Below are 20,763 nucleotides of genomic sequence, written 5' to 3' on the forward strand. Positions count from 1 at the left end.
GAAAACCAGGCAGACCCGGGTGGCTGGGGCCTGTCAGACAAGAGCTTGTTCAGGAGCGTGGCAGTGGCTAGTCGTGGTGTCTGGAACAGCTGACAGGCCACCCTAATCCCGCCCACAAAGACAGACAGCCTCTGGCCATGTGAGCCGCGTCCCTCAAAGACTTCTTGTTTTTTGTGCACAGCGAGGCGTCTCTGGGCAGGTTTAAATGTAGCTTTTGAACATCACACACATGGACACGGAATCGAGCCAGAACCAAAGTCCAACCCGTCAATTCAATCACAGACAAATATATGAAAGGCTTCACACCGTCCAAACACGACTCCAACAAGTTAGTAAATATTTTATGCAAATTAGTCCAGATTATGTGCACAGGGTGGTGCTTATTAGGGCTTATTGGCCAAAAATCCATGGCACGGGATCTCACACTGAGTTTTTCCTCTGAACCCTCTAGATTATCTTCCAGGTATTTCATTAAAGGGATTGGTTGGATAGTGGCTAAAGGGTTGAGCTATCATGTCTGACCCCCTCTGGTGTCAATCCCTCCAAATAGTCCCGATCCCACTAAATCCACTGCTTGATCTATACTTGAGGCGAAATGCATCCAGTGCATATGGTGAAGGGGAATCCCATTTTCTTCTTGTGTCACGTTAGCATGCACTAGTTTGAATGGAGTGTCACTACAGTGCCTAGTTTAAAAATACTACCTGTTAAAAATACTACCCTCTAGAATTTCTGCTTGGCCCATTCACAGTATTTACAGTTAACAGGCTATGCTGGGTGATCACACATCAATTTATTCAAGCATTCTGCCTTGTTTACTCTTGATCATTTCCTCCTCTAGGTGCTTGTGTGGATGTGGTTTTGAGAGGGCCCTTAGACTCGCACATTGTCAGATTCACACCTTCCATTATCCTCCAAACCATTATTTAGCATCGGTGTCTCGAATGCCGGGGGCTTGTTTATGAAATCAACCAAACCTGTTACAGCCGCTAAGTCACAGCAGACCAGTCCATCTTCCAAGTGACCACCCCGGCCTTTTTATTTACGCTGCAGCTGTAGGTCAGAAGCTTTAAGTGAACTGAAAGTCATGTGTGGCGAGTCCAGGCTGCATCACATTCTGTGTCACTATAGACCTTGTACTATTTGATTCTGTGCTGTGTTGTCAACACTCTGATGGGCTGCCGCCGTCTCTCATAAACGCAATGTATAGTCTCAAATACAGTCAAACATAACAAAGGTTTGTGTGGGCCTCCCATGAAAACATTTTACAGGTGGGCTATTCACTCATTCCGTTCCCTTTCACCTTTTAGGTCTGCCATACAACATGCAGACGGAAATATATGAATGGAATCAACAGTTCATGTTTCTCTTGTTTACTAGCTACACCAGGTGTCCAAATAGAGGTTGATTCCAGGTCAAGTTCAAGTTCAAACTGCCTCAACACCAACTCATGAAGAGAGAGGCCCCCGAAAGAAAATAGTACCCATTCAACATGCTATACCTGCTAATGAGAGGAGACACCTGTACTGGACTGAGGCATGGCATACATACTGCCAAAACAGTATGACAGCTCTTCTTTATTCACTCACTACATCTTCATGGTGAAACCTTAAGATGCAGCCTTCATTATTCATCATGCAAACTGATAAAACTGTGGCGGTGAACCACAGACCGAGCAGGTGAGATTTGAGGTTAGGACTTTTAATTGGTGGTTTGTCCCGGCTCCAGGGATGAGGCTATAGCAGGCTTGATAACGTCTGTAGGATAACAGGAGATTTGACCCCCGCACAGACTTAAATCCCCCTCACCCCCCCTGCATCCATGCTCCTAATGTCTAGATTAGTGAAGACTTCCTGTTTGTCTTCAAAGGATGTGGGGTGTCCATCTTAGCTCACAAGGCAGGAGAGTTTGTCTGAGGAGGTAATGTACCATTATGGGACGTGGCCTGTTGCTGATGTACAGTAGCACAGTTTGCTGCGCACAGTTTGCAAACATAGACGTATGTGTGCATGTTTGCACAGCGCCCCTCGCCGAGGCTGTCACATGTTAAGTCATGTGCAGCAGTCTGGACCAGTGTATCCGGAATGCCTGCTTGTGTTCCAGTGCCCCCTATGTAATCATTGGAAATCAAAGAGCCAGCATGTGTGTGTATGTGGGCATGTAGGCCCTTCTCCTCCACCACAGTAGGCAGCAGTATCTATGCCCCCCCCCCCCCCTCTGCAGTGTTATTTATGTATTTGCTAAGCCATCCGACTTAACCCTTTCACAAGCCACCTCCACCTCGGGGCACGTTACACGCCAAGCAGAAATACGCCCCATGCCCCGCATTCCCCGATGCTGCACACAACAAACACACACACACCAGACTCACTCTCCCCCCATTACCCATGATTCACATCTGGCCCCCTTTCAAAAAACGGCAAGGGAAGAGACATCAGTAAATTCCTACGCACTGCAGCGTTTTTTTTATTAATCAAAAAAATTATCAAAAAAATTATACAAAATAAGCGATTATTAAAATAATTGTTAGTTACAACCCCATCCAGTACGAATTAAGATATCTTTGGGTTGGATTGGACACACAACTAGAAGTGCCTGAACACACAGGTCAATGGCTATATACATTAGGGTACAAACAGTGATTAGGTGATCTTTATAAATGAACAAATAAAATGATCCTGCTTTTAGATAGCGGCCTAAAGCAGAATGCGGGTGTCCTCACACATGTCTCCTGGTGGTGGAACAGCTGTAATCCGAGCCAGAAGGCAACACGACAGAGAGACGAGATGAAAGGATTTTTACCACACTTTTTTAGTCGAGTGAACACTTTCTTAGTGTTGTTGTCTGTTTGTCTATGAATTTTAATTACATTCCCTTTTGAATTTTTCATTATTTTTTATTTTATGCTGCCTCACAAACATTAGCGTCTTTGGCTAACTCTGGCTCACTTACACTACAACTGTTGTGCATTGTCTTTGCCAAATAAATAGAAAAATAAATCATTATGCATTACAAAGATGACATTGCTCCTACTCAGCGTTCACATTCCATTCCAGCAGGTGTTAAACTCCTTGTTCCATTACAATTATTGGCATCAGGATCATTTCGAACAGCATCAGCATCAGCAGTGGGAACATCGCAGTCTGCACTCAGCCGTATCACAGCACAAGTACACAACGCACTACACACATTTCCCACCACTGATGCCCAAAAACCTTTGTCGTCACTGAATTGTTGTCTTTGCTAGCCCCAAAAACAAGGAATTCTTGTTTATTTCTTTCTTTCTTGGTCTGTTTAATTGAAGAGAATTCTGGCACATCGAGTTGTTGATTTGTTCAATGCATTTACCCAACCCGTGAATGGGATTCTAGTCCCCTGGGCCATATTTTTATGTAGATTTGTGTGTCGTGATGGCATACTTTCTTTTCCATAATCTGAGCTAGTGGAAGGATGTAGATGTTGAACAGGAGAGGCTCCAGAATTAACACTTATTTACAGCTAAGTCTTTTAGCTGCAGGTTTCAATTATTATGCTTTAAAGGGGGAGGTTTGATATTGATAGGAAGGGACATTTTAACACTACGTAAAATGACATGCCGATATTCAATGTGTTGCCTTTTCCCTAATACTTATTCTTATCACCAAAACGTATGTATCCACCTCAGCTGGTAAGTCAAGAAGTTGCATTACAATATGCCTTTGGTATCATTACATAGTTTATCCACCCACATCACACAAAATTAGTGAGACACTTATTTAATGAACTGGCCTGAATTTGGCTGAGTTCTACTGAAAGTTGTTGCACATTACAGACTGAATAAGTAGAGGCTCAATGGAGAATTTGAACGCTAACTAACACACCTATCTGTCTAGCATGATAATGTTAGCATTTTGATCCCTCTAGAAACAGCAAAAGCCAAGGAAGAGATGGAAAAGGAAAAACCATGGAAAAGTCCAGATGTATTTACTTACCCCTCCCACACACACACACACAGACACACACACCCCGCCCCCTCTATGTTAGGCTCCTGAGCTTTCCGTCTCATCCGTTGGCCAATCCCTGGCTCTCTGCGGCTGAAATATCTAGTTTTCAACCATTCCCACGGAAAGAGCTGCCAAAGCAAATTTGGCGAGAGGAAAAAGAGATGCTTCTACCTTCCCAATCTCTTCCCTTTCCCTCCCCTTTTTCCATGCTAGTGCACAGTCAAAGCGGCGCTGCGTGGCCTTCAGGAAGCAGTGGAAAGACTTGCAGCACGAGAGGAATCCTTCGTTGCCTTCAGCTCTGTTGCTTCTATCGCTGGGTTCTACTTGCGTATTACTGCAGTTAATGAGAGTTTGGCGGCTGGTGGAAAATGTTCTAGGTAGGGCAATGTACACATTACCCCAATATTTGATATTTATTCCATCAACAAAGCAGTAAAAACTTGATACAAATAAAAATCTGTGTGATATAATTTTTATTCATGAAATAATAATTGGTATGATATAATATGTACTACTAATATTTGTCTGCTTGAATGCCGATAAAATCCATGCTCTTTACTTCCTCCATAATGTCGTCTGCCTGTCGATACCAGCCATGACAAGAAAGCGCAAACTTGGGGCAAAACCAATGTTGCCCCAGGCTGAGTCCATTTAAGGATGCTAATTGCCTAAATTGTATGTCACATTTTGTTATTTAATCAACAATTGGCTAAAGTGCTTCTTAGACCCGCCTTCTGTGTGCAACTTCAGATTGGCCCTAGCGCAGATACAACAGCATATATTTATATATGCTGTTGTATCTATTTATATATTATAAATGATGGTTTATGTGGAGAGCGTGCATATAGCTACCTGATAGACAGAACATCTGCCATTTGTCCACACATACACACTTGGAGTCCCATTATGGTTCTCCAACAATCTAAACTAGCTTCCACTTACTTTTTGTAATTTCAAACGTGGTTACTTATGTGCTGAGCATGGGAGAAATTACTCTGCGCTGTATCAAAGTGAATATTCAACGAGGTCCTTTCCAGTGTAGTCAGCAAACCTGTTCGGCCGGACGGAGAACCAGAGACGATCTTGAATATATAAGATGATTTTGATGCTTTGCAGGGCAGCGCTGCAACAGTTTGACTGCAACGTGTTTTTGCTGTTTACTTCATTCAAGACAGAGGCCCTATTGTTCTCTGTGACTCCTCAGCCAGGGAGGAGATGGTGGGATGAACCAGTTGCCAACATTTGAGCTCTGTGAGTTTGTGTGTGAGTGTGTGGGGGGGGGGGGTGTAACCCACAAACACACAGACGAGGAATCTCACTCGAGCCGCAGAGCTAGGTTCGTCTGGGCATGGAGAGGAGAAGGGAGCATGGCAAGGTGGTGAGAAGCTAAGCAGCCCACCTCACCTACACGGCTCATAGCAGGTGCTCTCGTAGCAGACATAAAAACTGCTCAGTATGGAGGGGGGCTTGTTTGTTTCCTCCAAGGCCAGCAGCTGATGAATTCAACCTGAGCGTTCCAGGTCAGCCTTTTTTGTGTGCATGAATATGGGAAAGACATGTTGTCCAACACCTGTTTGTTACCAACCATATGTGGAGCCTTTGGAGCTGAGTTCTCCTTTGGCCTCCTTCCTTCACACCAGCACGGGCCCCTCAGAGGAACATGCAGGGAGGCCAAAGTCAGGTCACATGGAGGGTGCGGCTCTGCTAGCCCTCCTGAGTGAATAGAGAGCAAAGACAACCGCGTGTTTGCCTTTTCATCATAGCCAAGTCTTGGTGGGGGGCGGTGTTGGGTTAGGCAACCCGTCAAGCACCATGTCATCACAAGTTGTTTTTCTCAGACAGCTTGCAGTCTTGACACTTAGTCACATTATGTTGTCCAAGCAGAAAGGATTCCTCTGTGAAGGCCCCATTAGGGATCAGTGTCATGTTCTAGAACACACACTGTGTCCTACGCAGCACTGTCCATGTCAATTATCAAAGGGTCTGGATTTTATAAATGCCATTCAATTATTCAAACAATTTCAATCATGCTCTCGTTCTTACCTCAGCAGATGGAGTTTGGTCAGTTGTCATGGAGATTATTCATGCTTCTAGAAGTGACCAAATTGCAGCTACAGCCCGAGCAAACTTCATGAGGCTGATCATAGGCTACAGTTAATAGCTACAGAAAAGGCTTGTAACGTAGAACGTGTAGATCAATTCTAGAAGTAGTACTAGCTGGTATGCCACAACAAAATGCATACAACATTAATGCTGTGCTGACAGGCTTGATTTATGGCGTTTGTTCTTTTGGCAGTAGTTGTGGTTTTGGTTTCTTTTTACATGAGCTGGAAGCTCTTTTAGCCCCCAAACATTTTATTTGTCCTTGCGTTTTGCAGTTTCTGTCGAATATATTTTGCTCTCTTGCTTTGTCTGCAACAGAAATCTCGCTTGTTTGCAGAGGACATCCTGTAATCTATGAGACAGGAAACGCACACAGACGGATAGACGAATACGGCGGGGTGGGGGTTGTGGGACAGACGGCGATAGCAGGGAGTGGCACAAAATGAAACTAGGAGGCGGGTCTAGATGGAAATGACAGATTGTGTCAAGAAACAGATTCCGCCACAAGCGCTGTATCATTCAGATCGGGAGGATTCGGTGGCATTTGGTTTTTGGCGACACTCCTATTTTCAACGCCACAACCCTTGAGTTTAACCTCAGACCAGAGCTCGTCTTGAGATCAAGTTTGCAGAAGGCAGTCATTCCGGAAACCACTGGCTCCCTCACAGGCCCCTTCTGGCATCGGCCCAACAGAGCTCCACAAGAACAACCTTTCCTCCAAATCGGTTGCTTTCTTTCCTGTTTGCTGCTCAAATTAAGTTGAACTGGAAACAGATTCAACACGGATACGTTGGTCTGACGTTGTTTAAGACTGATCAGCTGTACAGAACTCTCCATGAACTCTCCTCTGACTGACTCATCTGGAACCCAGTGGGACGTTGCGGTTTACTTGCTAACAAAAAACCCCTCTTATGATTTATTAAAAAAAAGGTACAATACAATGAAGAACCCCAAATAGCACCGCTGGTTTGGAGATTTTCATGCATTCCGACAGCAATTTTAGGGACGGTATTATTTCATTACTAGTACAGTGCTGGTTCAAGGCGGGCCGATTTCTTAGAGTTGCTACTGTGATATTACGTTAAGAAGGAACTAGGAACTGCAGTAGTATGATACAGTGACCGAATGGGACAAGCTCAAGAAGTCCTATATTTAATATTGTTCAAGCGTACTGTACAGTATTTAGTGTAACTGTGAAAAACATCAGTGCCATGCAGACAGAGGAAGTGTTCTGAAACGGAGGGTTTCAAAAGACACAGACGGCGTTCAACTGAGAAGACTGTTATCACTCCACCCATCCTGCCTCACTCTCTCTCACACACACACGCATGGGGCCCTGCATGGGGTCCCCTTTGGCAGCTGAGACGGGCCTGCCACTCTCACTATTTCCACATATGCTTCCCCATGACTTGGGGCTTTGTGACTTTCTCATACAGGGGCCGCCATGTGTGAAGTAAGGGCCCTCAATGAGCATTTTACAGCGTCAAAAAGGCCAATATCGATACTTGTTGCCGTTGGTTGATTAAAGACACGTAAAGACACTGCAGCTTCTCACAAGAAGCACGGGAACCAGTGATCAATTGATGTCTAGTTGTTAGTAAAAGGTCAAGTCCAGCTGGCAGTGTAATGCATAGATAATAGGAGGCGTAGAGTTGTCAGCGCAAGGTGCAGAGTACACAGACAGTGTAGACTAGGTACGTCCTGAAACACATCGCTGCTAATCAGGGAGCCTTATTTTAGAAGTGTGACATCCTGTCTACGCTGTGTAACCAGCACCATAAAGGGGGTGTGGCTGCACACGCACACGTGTCTTTGAAGTCAGCCCAGGTCTATCATGTGTAGCAACCTGCTTATCAGGACAGCATTGTAAAGTTGAATGACAGAGGCCCAGTGTGTGTGTGTGTGTGTGTGTGTTTGTGTCAGTGTGCATATTACTTCTCACGTTTTCATGTCACACGCCCCACAAATGATAATGCAGACACGGATATGCAGAGGAAGATATCACGCACTGTAATGAGATAACTAGTCTAATTATAGTAAGATTACACCACTTCTACCTTCTCGGCTAGATTACCTGAAACCAACACGAGGTCACGTTAACCAGTGACTCATCATGACTGAGGCCCCTTTTTGTCAAAATGCCCATCTAAGCGCCATGAGCTCAGCTGATAATATTTGACCTCCAATGCTCTCCTTCATCCAACATCTCCGTGTCCGGCTCTCGCCCTAATGGAAAGCCCCAGTGTTGGCAAGCTGTAATCCAGACGTGTGTGTGTGTGTCTGTGTGTGTGAGAACTATAGGCTCTTGCCGCTGAGCCCGATATGTGAGACATATCTCACTAGATAATCCATAAACAACGAGCCACAGTCAGGACTGTGTTCTACTGTAGCGTTATTTTACAAGATTTCTACATGTTTTTTTTAAACTGCTCTGGTGATGATTATAGCACCACTTGGTATGTCCACCCCTTTGGTTCAGGTTAAACATTTGAGCACCTATTTGATGGATCAACTCGCCATGAAATGAACAATTGAAAACGCATGTGATTCTGATCTGACACTTTGAGTCAAATTCAACTCATATCTCCTCACTGGATTGGTGTAACACAGCTACTCTAGCATGACTTTCACAGTGCCCCCCCCCCTCAAGCTGTACACCTGTGAAATACTGTATCCAAACACTCACATGCAGTTTATAGTTTATCTTTTCTTAACAAATAGTTATTTCTTGCATCATGACACCTGTCAAGGTGACCTAATCGAACGTTCTGGATCATGGAAGGCATTGAGCGTTGTACATGGAATGAGGACAGTGGTATTTGTTCGTCTAGCCACGCTACTTTCCTGTGAGAGCAGCTGTGATTACGCATGTGGCATAGCATGACACACTGCCAACGGGATCTACGGCCATTACAAATGGCCACCTGTTGACCCCACGCAGGAGGTGGAAATACCTCTGGTCTGACACTCCAAGGAGGAACACTCTCTGTACTGTGCTACAGAGCAATGGCCAAAAATCATGTAAATAGAGCCACATTTCGTATTATCTATTAAGCTAGTGATTAAAAATAATGTTGTTTGCGTGTCCTTTCAATGCATCACAAAATGTCCCATTTAAATCCTTCTTATCTTAGTGGTGCTCTCTGTTGGCATCATACTTCATTCTTCAGAAACCATAAAGAGATTTTCATTTGTGAAGAGCTTTCTCAACAAAACTTGAGTCTAACATAACTATTATTTAATGCAATAATTTAAAAATCAATCCAAAAATCCCTTTTCATCATTGTGGTGCTGGCTTCCTGGTTGGCCTGCACAAATACGTCATCCTGCAGAACTCTTTTCTGTGTGTGTGTGTGTGTGTGTGTGTGTGTGTGTGTGTGTGTGTGTGTGTGTGTGCCTGTGGCAGCTAGTGACAGCCACAGCTTGGAGAGGCTGAGGTCATCGCTGAGAAGCCTGAGAGACAAACCCCTGCTTGTTTGTGTGCATGGATGTGTCTGTGTGCGATAGACACAACTACTGCCACAGTCACCTCCAGCTTCCTCTCTGGGCTTCACATGGACCTGTATTGGATTGGGTTTGTCAAAAAAAGAAACAGCAGCATGAAAGCACTTCAAGGCATCAGACAAGTCCGACATACACACACACAGCCATTGACCTGGCTGACACTGTCTAGTGCATCTCAGTTCACTGACATTACAGTGAGACAGCCCTTAGCCACTTGTTAAGTTGACACCACGAGTGGGAAAGAAAATCTATTGAGATGTATCTGAATGTTTGAAGTAGTACAGCCATTTATTTGATATTTCTGTAGCTGTTTGTAGTGCTCCTTATGCGTTAATGTCTTTGTTAGAATGAAATAGTGATGATTCCAAAACGTCTCCCTGATTGAAACACAAGGTAAAACTTGTCCTGCTTCTCTTCCAGGCCTCCGATCCCATCCCGATCAAAAAGTCCAAATATGACGACTTCCCATCGCAAGCCGTGCTGGCGGACAAAGAGAAGCAGCACGACTGGCTCCAGTCCCTGTCTGCCTCCAATAAGGTTGGTGTCACTCAGCCCGGGGCCGGGTTTCCCAAAAACTGTGGAGGTAGGGGTCCAGTGGAGGTATGCTTAGAATGTACCGTTAATACCCATAGTGACCTCCCTCCTGTTACATCACAAGACTCAGACCCTTTCAATCAATGGACACGTCTTCATGAGAGGAACTGCAACCTAAAGCACTAAAAAATCCCCTGGAAGGTTCCACTGTCTCATTTAGATGTAGAAAAACAGGCTGGGTCACACCAACAAGGGTTCATTCAGGCTAAGACAGGTTTGGATCACACTTCATACCCACATGAAGTTAAATCTAATCAATATGGAGATGATTTGGTTTCAAACTCTACGGTCCACATAATTGTATCAAAATTGTCATCTGAAATGTCGCATAACATTCGTAATCCTGTTTTTAGATCTGAAGTTCCTCTTAAGTTAACAGTCGTCATGTTATTATAAGAAGAAGTAACATGTTGTTAATTGTCAGTCAGGTATTGAACGGCCATTAGCAGTCCCCCATGTGGAGAGCTATCCAGTCTGTATCATTACTGAACGTTGTATTTTTTGCCTTTTTTTCAGGGGCCCAACTGCATTCAGCCCAGACAGAGGCCCTCAGCTTTCAGACCCTGGTCCCCCCACATCTCCGCTGGGGACAAGGAGGCATCCAGTCACCCTCTGGCCCTGCTGAGAGACAGGTGAGCCCAGCCCTCCACGGCCAATAGAGCCGCTCATAGATCACAAAGCAAGCGATATTCAGCTGGATCCAATGAGCTCGCAGCATGCTCTCTCACTTGTCTGGGTGGGCTGGTGTCAGAGGGGTCAAGTGTGACTATACCACAGCCTCCCACACAACACCATGCACACACACTCATGCTGTGGACACACACTTGGCACGGCACAGGCTGCACCAGTTCATTTGATACGCCCGGTGTGTCATACAGTGGGAGGAAAGAGCTGCTGGCGCTTTATTAGATGTTTCTCCTCCCTGGTTGGCTCAGGTAGCTCAAAACACAGCATACAATGTGGAACTGGCAAAAGGCAGCTGGTCTTAGTGACCTTGATTTATGTTTTCATACATAACCAGAGACATTCACTTTGCTGTCGTTTTAGCTTCTACAACTACAAGAGTCTGGAGAAAGCCGTGGCCCCCAATGTCGCCCTGGCACCACTGGCCCAGGGGAAGGTGGGCCCTATGTCGCCGTCAGTATCCAGCACCTCCCATGCAAGTGGGGGTGAACCCCCAGGCGAGGGCGCCAACTCCAGGCCCCGCAAGAGGAGAGCCTCCGGGGAGCTGCAGGCCCCCTGCCCTCCGTCCTCAGCTGCCAGCAAGCCGCCGGAGCCCCAGGCCGACAGGGACTCCGAGGTGGAGGTGGAGGTAGAGAGCCGCGACGAACGTAAGCAAAGCACCAGCGAGGGGTTTGTGACGGGGGCCGGCCAGACGACCGCTTCCTGACCGCTCTCTTTCTCTGGTCTCTCCCAACAGTCACCTCGTCCCTGTCCTCTCTGTCGTCCCCGTCCTTCACCTCCTCCAGCAGCTCGGCCAAGGACCTGAGCTCGCCGGGGGCCCGGGGGCCCATCTGCAGCGCCACGTCGGTCGAGGCCACCACCCCGCCGGCCGCTCCCGTCTCGGCCCCCGCGCCCCCGTCGGAGCTGGGGCTGGAGTCGGAGCTGGAGAGCCTGAGGCAGGCGCTGGACAGTGGACTGGACTCTAAAGAGTCAAAGGAGAGGTTTCTGCACGAGATCGTTAAGATGAGGGTGAAGCAGGAGGAGAAGTTGGGCTCGGCCCTGCAGGCCAAACGCAGCCTCCAGCAGGTATGTGCTTGTTCCCCCATCTTCTCCCTCGCTAAATGTAAAGAACGGACATGTGTTGAGCTAAGCACAAAGACTGGAGTTTTCTTGATTAACTTAAGACTTTATCCTTATTTCATTTCATCTTTAACTCACTTTAAGACCTGAAACCTTGCATTGACCCCTGACCTCTTCAACACGGCTCTGCCAAGAAAGCTGTGAAGGGATTTGGAATGCATCTTGTTCATACCACATATTGGAGCGAGCAGCCCCCCTGTCATTCACTCTGCGGTGCTATTTATACCCTACATATAGCATGTGACTTCATCGCAGTGGACGCTTTGTGTCACTGTTGTGCGGCCCGAGCTGCCATCTCCACTTTAGACTCCTTCCTGCCTTCTTGAAATGAATTGAGACAGAAGGTTTCAAAGTTGACAGACCAAGGAAATGATTTTAGCTTAGGCATCAAAATGCAGAAGTGGTATTGAAAGTCATTATTACCGTCAGCAAAGCTCAGCATGAGTTGGCAAGTGATAACAATGAGAGCGGATGTTGCTGCAAAGGAAAAGGCCAGACTTCCATTTTTATTTATGGTCTTTGAGCGAGAACAGGAAAACGCAGACCAAGGAACCGACCTACAGGCACAAGCAAAACTCCCCCTGATGGTGTTGAAGGAGTACACGTGTATGTGGAAGGGGTGTGATGGGGATGGGTGTGTGTTGTAGGACCAACAAAGCTCGATAACAGACATGTTTGTACTGCTAAGTCCTCATGAGGAGGCTGTGGATGTGTCACTCACACACACACACTCTTCCAGTGATTCAGAGGAAGGAAGCCTCTCTTCTGCCGGTCCACACGCGGCCCGGACCCCAAGCACGGCTCAGTGCAGACACTGTAACACAATCAGAGCACAACGTGGACATTCACATGGGTGCAGACCACCTGCAAGCTAGTCGTATGAAACCCATGGCGACACTCGGCTTCTTTGCCTCCTAGGAGCTGGAGTTCTTGCGAGTGGCCAAGAAGGAGAAGCTGCGGGAGGCCACCGAGGCCAAGAGAAACCTGAGGAAGGAAATCGAGCGCCTGCGGGCCGAGAGCGAGAAGAAGGTGAAGGAAGCCAACGAGTCGGGGGTCCGCCTGAAGCGGGAGCTGGAGCAGGCCCGCCAGCTCCGAGTATGCGATAAAGGCTGCGAGGCCGGGCGCCTTCGAGCAAAGTACTCGGCACAGGTCAGTGAGCTCCCACTTCCACGCGGGCCGTAAAACCTTATTAAGAGGACGTGAGACTTCAGAGCCTGTTGATTGGTGTGAGACAAGGGAGTTATCAGTGCATTCAAAGTTTACTGTCTCAGACGCTCAAGGTCAGCAGAAAAAAAATATGTTTCCTCCTCCCCAGTCAAAAATAAATGGGTGTAGCCTCAAGTGTACAGGCGGAGGAAACACCCCCCTGTAAGAAAACAGGAAGAGACGGTGACTTCCCGCAGGCACCATGGGAAATGCAGATTAGACAAAACAAGAGGGAGGTCAAGCTCTCAGGCTCACGTGTATGGCGACGCGCTGCCCTCAGGACAGGAGCACCGCGCTGGGCCTTCCAGCATTATCTCAAAAATGAGGTTTCCCAGAGCTGACATTTTGATCAAATTAGCATCAGATCTGCCACTGCAGCATTTGAAGGCCTCCTGAATAATTAGGAGAAAGCCTCTCCTGCTGCTTTTAATATTCACTCCAGCTGGTTCCGTATCAGCATGCTCAAAAGACAAGACAGCTAAGAAGTCTCAAAGGGCTTTTGCTGAAAAGAGGACTTGTTAAGTCAAAGGACAAGAATGTACTGGCAGGGCAGTTCCCCACCTCTCTTCATCCCCGAGAGGGTAAATGCACCAAGTTGCTCTGCCTTCTTAACCAGCAGCTGGTCCCCCTCCCTGCGCAACAGCCCACCTCATGTGATCCTGCAGCTCATTGGGCTAAATTAATTGGAAAAGGGAAACTGCTGCAAATAGATCATATTGGGATCATTTAGAATGCATCCAGTGTCTAGTTTGCAACATTTTAGCCTAAATGTTTGCACCCCCTTTTGTGGTCAAAGCCTAATGCAGCCGCAGCCTCACCTTGGCCCTGCTGCACCTCTTCTTCACCGTAGTTCTGAACGTTGGTGTCTAGAGTAGAGTGATGTGGCAGAGCGTGTTAACATGCGTATGAATGAAACAGTCCATTAGCGCTGCGTGTAAACCGCTCAGTTAAGGACAGGATTCACGGGCTCACGTCACATCTGCTTCCTGCCGTGTGTTTTCCAGATCGAGGACCTCCAGCTGAAGCTGCAGCACGCCGAGGCGGACCGCGAGCAGCTCCGAGCCGACCTGCTGCATGAGCGGGAGGCCAGGGAGCACCTGGAGAGGATGGTCAAGGAGCTACAGCATCAACTCTGGCCCAAATGCAACATTGCCAAGGAGGTAACGCCAGCTGAAAAGTAATTCGGCCAACCTCACCGACTGGCGAATTACCCCCAGCCCCGCCCTGCCGCCCCCGTCCCCGCCCCCAACACCACCTGCCGAGGTCAGACCATAAACACACCCAGCCGCACTGCTGTCTATCACGCTCGCCCTCCACAATGCACCGATGACAAAGAGAAGCAACCAGGACCAGGTCCTCATTCCTGCCCAAAGTCAAGTGAGGAAGGGTCCTGGGACTGCATCGAGGGACTGCAGGTGTTTCTAAATCAAGCACTGACTTGCACCTTCCGATCAAACACCAATTAAAGCAAAGCAACACAACGTGGGCTTGTGTCTGACAAGGAAATGAGGCGAGGCTCTTGGGACGGACGTCTGGGATGGTAGATCCTGGGAGAGGGTCGTATCCCATTGGAGTGATCCAGGAGGGCGGGCTCTCCCTCTCTGCCACCATCCATCGCCATGACGAGGAGGGTGGAGGCCTCTGAGGACAAAATGTAAAGACAAAAAGGACAGTTTCATTATCTCTATGTGCTATTGAGGTTTGAAAAATGTAAAATAAAAATCAGAAGATGAACAGAACAAGCAAACAAACTCCCCACTGTGGTTTTTTCAGGACGCCATCGCAATCCACCGTCGAGGAAGTTCAAGCGACCTGTCTTGTCCTCCCAATGTTATTTTCTTAATCGAGTAGTTCATGGGCTGGTACTTCTCCTTGGTGGGTTAGAAATAGGAAATAAAAACATGCTGGGATCGGGATGATACCGAGTCACACACCTCATGGATATTTGAAGCATTTGGGTCAAAACCCTGATGTGTGTATCTTGAAAAGATCAAAACTCCAGTGAGTGGGCCCAGTTTGCTCAAGTGATGAAAGGCAGCATGTTTTTACTCCAACTCAATCAGACAGCATCCTCCATGCCATGGGGGGGGGGGGGGGGGGGGGGGTAGATGTAACCACAAAATGTTCATTTGAATTAAATTAAGTTGTATGTAAATATCAATGTATGTTGTTGATTTGTTTCCTTTGACTTTACAATAATGAATCGCACTTTGTCATAACGAGATACTGTTATAATGCGTTGTACTCCCACTATTGTCTTCAATCTTACTTTGAAAACATCATCGTATACATGACTGCTACCATATAAACAGCAAACATTTTGTGATTATATGCACCTCCAATAAATACTGTTGTTTTGTTTGCTTAAAGACAAAGTCTTGTAAATAAACAGAAAGGAAAAAAGGCTCTGCCTGTTGCTTCTGATGCAGTCTGCGATTGTTGGAAAGTTTCTCCCGCTATTGTAATATAATTTACAAAAATGTTGTTCGACCAGCAGGTTACAACTCCCAAACTTCATGAACTTCTTCACAGAGTCCTATGTTGAAAGAATAAGAATCTGGGTACAATGCAATCAGAATGTACATTGTGTTGAATGCTACGTTTCCTTTTTGGTTGTTGATGTTGTTTTTAAACTTGGAGATATTTTATTGCTTGTCTGTTATGCTTTTTTTCAATTGAAAACTCATATTGTCTCCATGCATGAGTTTGCCATACATATAGTCGATTATTGGGCATTGAAGTTGTAAATGTAAAGGTTTTATTGTGTTATGCAATTTATAGTAATTTGTCTTATTATGAAGAGGGGATGAAAAAACAACACACAGTGTATTGTTCTAAGAAAAAAAGACTTCACACTTGCAACAAAGACAACAAAAAAAGAAGAAGAAAAATCAATTCAATAATTCATGCTGGAAAACCTCAAGTGCCTGGATGTGGGCGGAAGGTTTCCAGGGGAGGAAAACCTCTCATCAACTTCCTGTTGACAGGTTTCAAATTAAAAGCCTCTCCCTCGCACAGCAGCTCTTTTTATCAGTATTCTTAAAAGAAACCAGTGCAAGCTTTGTGCAGAGAACAGTTGAAAGTTGTTTTCCCGGAATGAATTTTATTTTCTTCATTTGAAATCAAAGATGTGCATGTTGAGTTTTTATAGGAGATCTTGAAGAAGCCACTTGTTTCGGCGAATTGTTACTTTGCGTTGTATATAAAGACTGTCGGGACAAACATGGCCCTTTTCCTACCTGACATCATTGATATGGACACGTGTCTGCGACTTTGGCAGACCTGAAATTGGTACATTTTGTAATTGTTTTTACACTCAAAGGGGTTTATGTGTAGTTTACTTTCTACAAGCGAAGGGAGACAATAACGACACGATCTCCTCACTCGCCCACGCAAAACGTAAAAAAAGCAGTTCAACGGCGTCTCGTTTTCTAAGGAGAACCATTTTGCTAAATAACGGACAGTAAGGCAGCAATAACGGTCCAGACCAATAGATAAAGAACTAGCCAGTGTGACGATTTGAATAACAATTTACAAATGTAAATAATTTTTTCATTTATAAAATTGTATAATATATGTACATTGTGTTTCAAAGAGAAATCTTTTCTTACCATAGCTGTCTTGTTTTTTTTAAATTGTTTTTGTGTTTTAACGGAACAGCAGTGCGTAAGAGAATATTCCCTACATACACATATTAAGCCAATTCTTTTTTTTTACTGTAGTCTTTATATCGAATGACTTTTTTTCACCACTTCATATATATTTTTAACTGTATGTTGAGTATGAGATAGCAGGACGACCATATGAGTCCCACACGACTACGTCACCTTGCAGATTGTTTCCCCTTCATCCTGGTGTATCTTTTTAGCCCTGTGCTGCTGCTAATACTCTATAAACCTTACAATTCTAGAAGTATTTTTATGTAAGAGGTAAATGTATCATTAATGCCCCATATCCAGTATGAACAAAGCCTTCATCTATCATCTTTTTATCCCTCCTTCAGCAACACCCTTCCTCTTCTCTCCCGACACGGACTATATTGTAAAGTAAAGGACTTTATGAGATTATGTTTAAAATAGCTATGCTTATATACAACAGTGACTGAATGTACAGTGTATAGATGCATTACCAGAAATAAAGTTCTTTGTCCAGATTGAATGATCCCCTTTTTTATTTTGCCTGCTTTGGTTTGGTTAACAATCAAACAAACTGTCACTGACCGAATAAACAAGTACAAACTAAGTACGTTCATTTTGAGGGAAAAACGGATTCAAGACCAGACATGTTCATCATTTATCATTACAATCTTCTGGCACATTATTTGGGGAGATTTCAAACATACAGAAGAAGGAAACACATTTAAAGGAACAGGCTTGTGCTTCACATGCCTGAATCACTAATCACAGCATTCATCTGAACACACTGAGACAAACACAAAACTATAGGTCATTTCAGAATATCTGAAAAAACAACCCCTTTCGGCTGAAACCAAGTTCCCCCTCAGGGAACTCGAGCTGCGTAAAGACGCTGTGGGAACGCCCCTGCTTGACCGCGTCATGAAGCACGTGTGAAATCTAACCAATGGCGAGCTGGTACGTCATAGACGGGGACGCCAGACCAGGGCGCTATAAAGGGACCCGAAGGGCAGGACCATCCATCTCTGTGCCTTAATCTAGTGCGGTAGTGAAGTATTTCCACCTAGTAATGGCTGAGCGGTATTGTCGAGTGTGTCCCCCCTTGCACCCGTTTTATTACGGGCAGTGACTCAGACGACACGCCCTTGAGGGGGCTAGCTGTGCAGATTGTGTGTGGCAATCTCGTCTTTCCCGTCGAGCTCTCTTCACTGAGGAGCGGCTCGATGAGGCGTGCTCCCCGCGGCTCCGGTCCAGCTCGTGCCGAGGCAGAGCGCCGGATGTCTTCATGGGGATCACGAATGGATCTCGCGGAGGATTCCGGGACGGCTGAGGCCTTTTCCCAGCCCTTCACCGCGGGATCCAGGCGCTCGTTTCCGGCGTCGGAGGCTGCTCCGCGGCTTCCTCCACCCCGGACGAGACGCCGCTCTCACGTTCTCCCGGCTCCGAGGAGCTGGACGTGGTGACGAGGGGGGGGAGGGGCGGTGTACCTGAGAGACTTATTGGGAGAGTGGCGAGCCCGCCCCAATGTATCTCAATGGGTCCTGCGCACAATCGACGGAGGCTACGCCACCCAGTTCAGGTGGCGGCCCCCTTAATTTTGCGGGGTACTATCCACTTTGGTAGACCCCCAGCAGGCGCGGACATCAGAGCGAGAAGTACAGACCCTGTTGCGGATGGGAGCCTCGGAACGAGTTCTCCCTCCAGACAGAGAGTCGGGCTACTACAGCCACTACTTCACCGTTCCAAAGGAGGATGGGGGTTTGCGTCCGAAAGGGAGAAGAGATACTAGATCTCCACCGTTTGAACCGCGCTGTTGCGGAGTTGAGTTTCAAGATGCTCACTCTCAAACAGATCGCGGCACAGATCAGGTCCGAGGACTGGTTTGTCACGGTAGATCTCCGGGACGCTTATTTTCCATCCTCCCACGACAGGAAGTTCCTGAGGTTCGCTTTTGGGAACAAAGCTTACAAATATTGGGCTCTTCCGTTCGGCCTAGCCCTCTCACCCCGTACGTTACCTAATGCGTGGACGCTGCTCTGGCACCATTGCGTCTCCAGGGCATCCGCATTTTGAACTACATAGACGACTGGTTGATTCTAGCGCCATCCGTGCGGCTGGCGGCCCAACATCGAGGTGTTGTGCTTGCCCACATCAACCGTCTGGGGCTGAGACTCAATGCCAGGAATAGCGTGCTGTCCCCACTGCATAGGACCACCTACATAGGGTTCCCACAGCGTCTTTACGCAGCTCGAGTTCCCTGAGGGGGAACGTCTCTCGGTTACGTATGTAATCTTCGTTCCCTGAAGGGAACGAGATGCTGCGTAAACGTTCTGCCATACTCCCGGCCTGCCCGTGGCACTCGATTTGGCCTTTCAGAGATGAATGGTCCTGCCCTTCGGGTCCCTTTATAGCGCCCTGGTCGGACGTCCCCGCCTATGACGTACCAGCTCGCCATTGGTTAGATTTCACACGCGCTTCATGACACGGTCACGCAGGGTCGGCCACGTAGGGTCGTTCCCACAGCGTCTTTACGCAGCGTCTCGTTCCCTTCGGGGAACGAAGGTTACATACGTAACCGAGAGACGTTGTACAGAGGCCACGTTTCAGCGCACCAGGGCCCCACTAAACATGGCTGTGGCTGCACAGATCTGGTTCTAGAAACCTCCATAATTACTACGGAACCTTAAAGAGGAAAAGATGAGCTGCAAACACTTAACTGGAAAGGAATGCGCTCTAGGTCTCAAGTTAACGCCCACTTGGCCTGACAGCATCCACAAAAACATTCATTAGTGAGTAGACACACAGCTAGGGCTCAATGTTTGTGCATGCACAGTGCACATGTGTAGAGAGAAGCACTGCGGTTGGTTTCATACCTGCTGCTCTCTGAAATGAAATGAAAGATATTCAACTTTAAAACAGATTCCAGTCCTAAATAATGACAAAAGAAGCTGGCACAGACTCTACAATTGTGAAATGTGTAAACTATCAAAAAACGAAAAAGGATGCTAGAAACAGGAAGGTAATTTAAGGGATTAAACATAAACAGGAAAACCCAGGAGACCGCTGGTCCAAGCCAAGGCAGCAGACCTTACTTTGATTTCAGACTTTACCAAGTGCAGTTATTTGAGGTTACACTTAATTAACCCACTTTACACTTGATGGAGTTTTGGTCTGTGAATAGTTGTGTGCATAAACATTGGATGTATTCATGTGACCTGCAGAGACTGAAGGCATTATGGTTGTAAAAAGCTCAGCGCGCCCAAAACTCAACCGCTGAGTCTTGACATTACGCAGATCTCCTGGCTTTTTTGTTCCCTCTAGGGCGCCGCCCAGCCAGTCCCTCTGTGAGCCGCCCACATGGACCGCAACCAAAACCACCGTGGATTCAGCTGGTAGTACATTCTACAAGTACAAGTACATTCCAGTGTTTGTACTAGGAAGCTGACAAAGATCCTCTAATATCCTAGTAATAAACCAAAGTGTGAAACATCAGCAAATCACTTGGATTCTCCCTCTGGAAACCATGAATGCTCAAACAAATATTTCTGCCAATGTATTTTCCCACGAGAACGTAAAACGTTAGCCAGCTGGTTGGCTGGATGAAATGTGAGGAGAGGTAAGCATATATCCGCTGGGGAATGGGAAAGTCGCTACAATCTGACAGCCCACCCGTTTAAAAATTCATTATTTTTAGAACAAACGTGGAGCATAATTCACATACAGTTATTCACATGAATGTTGCAAACTGATTTTATTCATCACAAACCCCCAAAGTATTCATCGTGGACATCATTTCTGAACAAGCCTAACTTAACAAAGGGAATGCAGATTCACGCTGACGTCTGATGAAGCCCTTGTAAAGATGAACAAATGCACTGGCTATTGAAAGGGGACAAATCATTGGCCCAAAAACATGAACAACTAAACAATACCAA

General features: G+C 46.4%; 1 protein-coding gene across 1 annotated transcript in view; it reads left to right on the forward strand.

Annotated features, from left to right (window-relative positions):
* skia (v-ski avian sarcoma viral oncogene homolog a) overlaps nucleotides 1–15,290 on the forward strand; it is a 54,623-nt gene extending 39,333 nt beyond the window's left edge. Inside the window, exons 2-7 of the mRNA XM_037479383.2 lie at nucleotides 10,011–10,127; nucleotides 10,701–10,816; nucleotides 11,232–11,515; nucleotides 11,605–11,933; nucleotides 12,906–13,136; nucleotides 14,198–15,290. Coding sequence (XP_037335280.1) covers nucleotides 10,011–10,127; nucleotides 10,701–10,816; nucleotides 11,232–11,515; nucleotides 11,605–11,933; nucleotides 12,906–13,136; nucleotides 14,198–14,374 — 1,254 coding nt within the window. The 3' untranslated portion in view covers nucleotides 14,375–15,290. The remainder of the gene's footprint in view (nucleotides 1–10,010; nucleotides 10,128–10,700; nucleotides 10,817–11,231; nucleotides 11,516–11,604; nucleotides 11,934–12,905; nucleotides 13,137–14,197) is intronic.
* Nucleotides 15,291–20,763: the final 5,473 nt, after the last annotated feature.

Source organism: Pungitius pungitius, chromosome 1 (assembly GCF_949316345.1).
Source record: "Pungitius pungitius chromosome 1, fPunPun2.1, whole genome shotgun sequence".
Taxonomy (NCBI): Eukaryota; Metazoa; Chordata; class Actinopteri; order Perciformes; family Gasterosteidae; genus Pungitius; species Pungitius pungitius.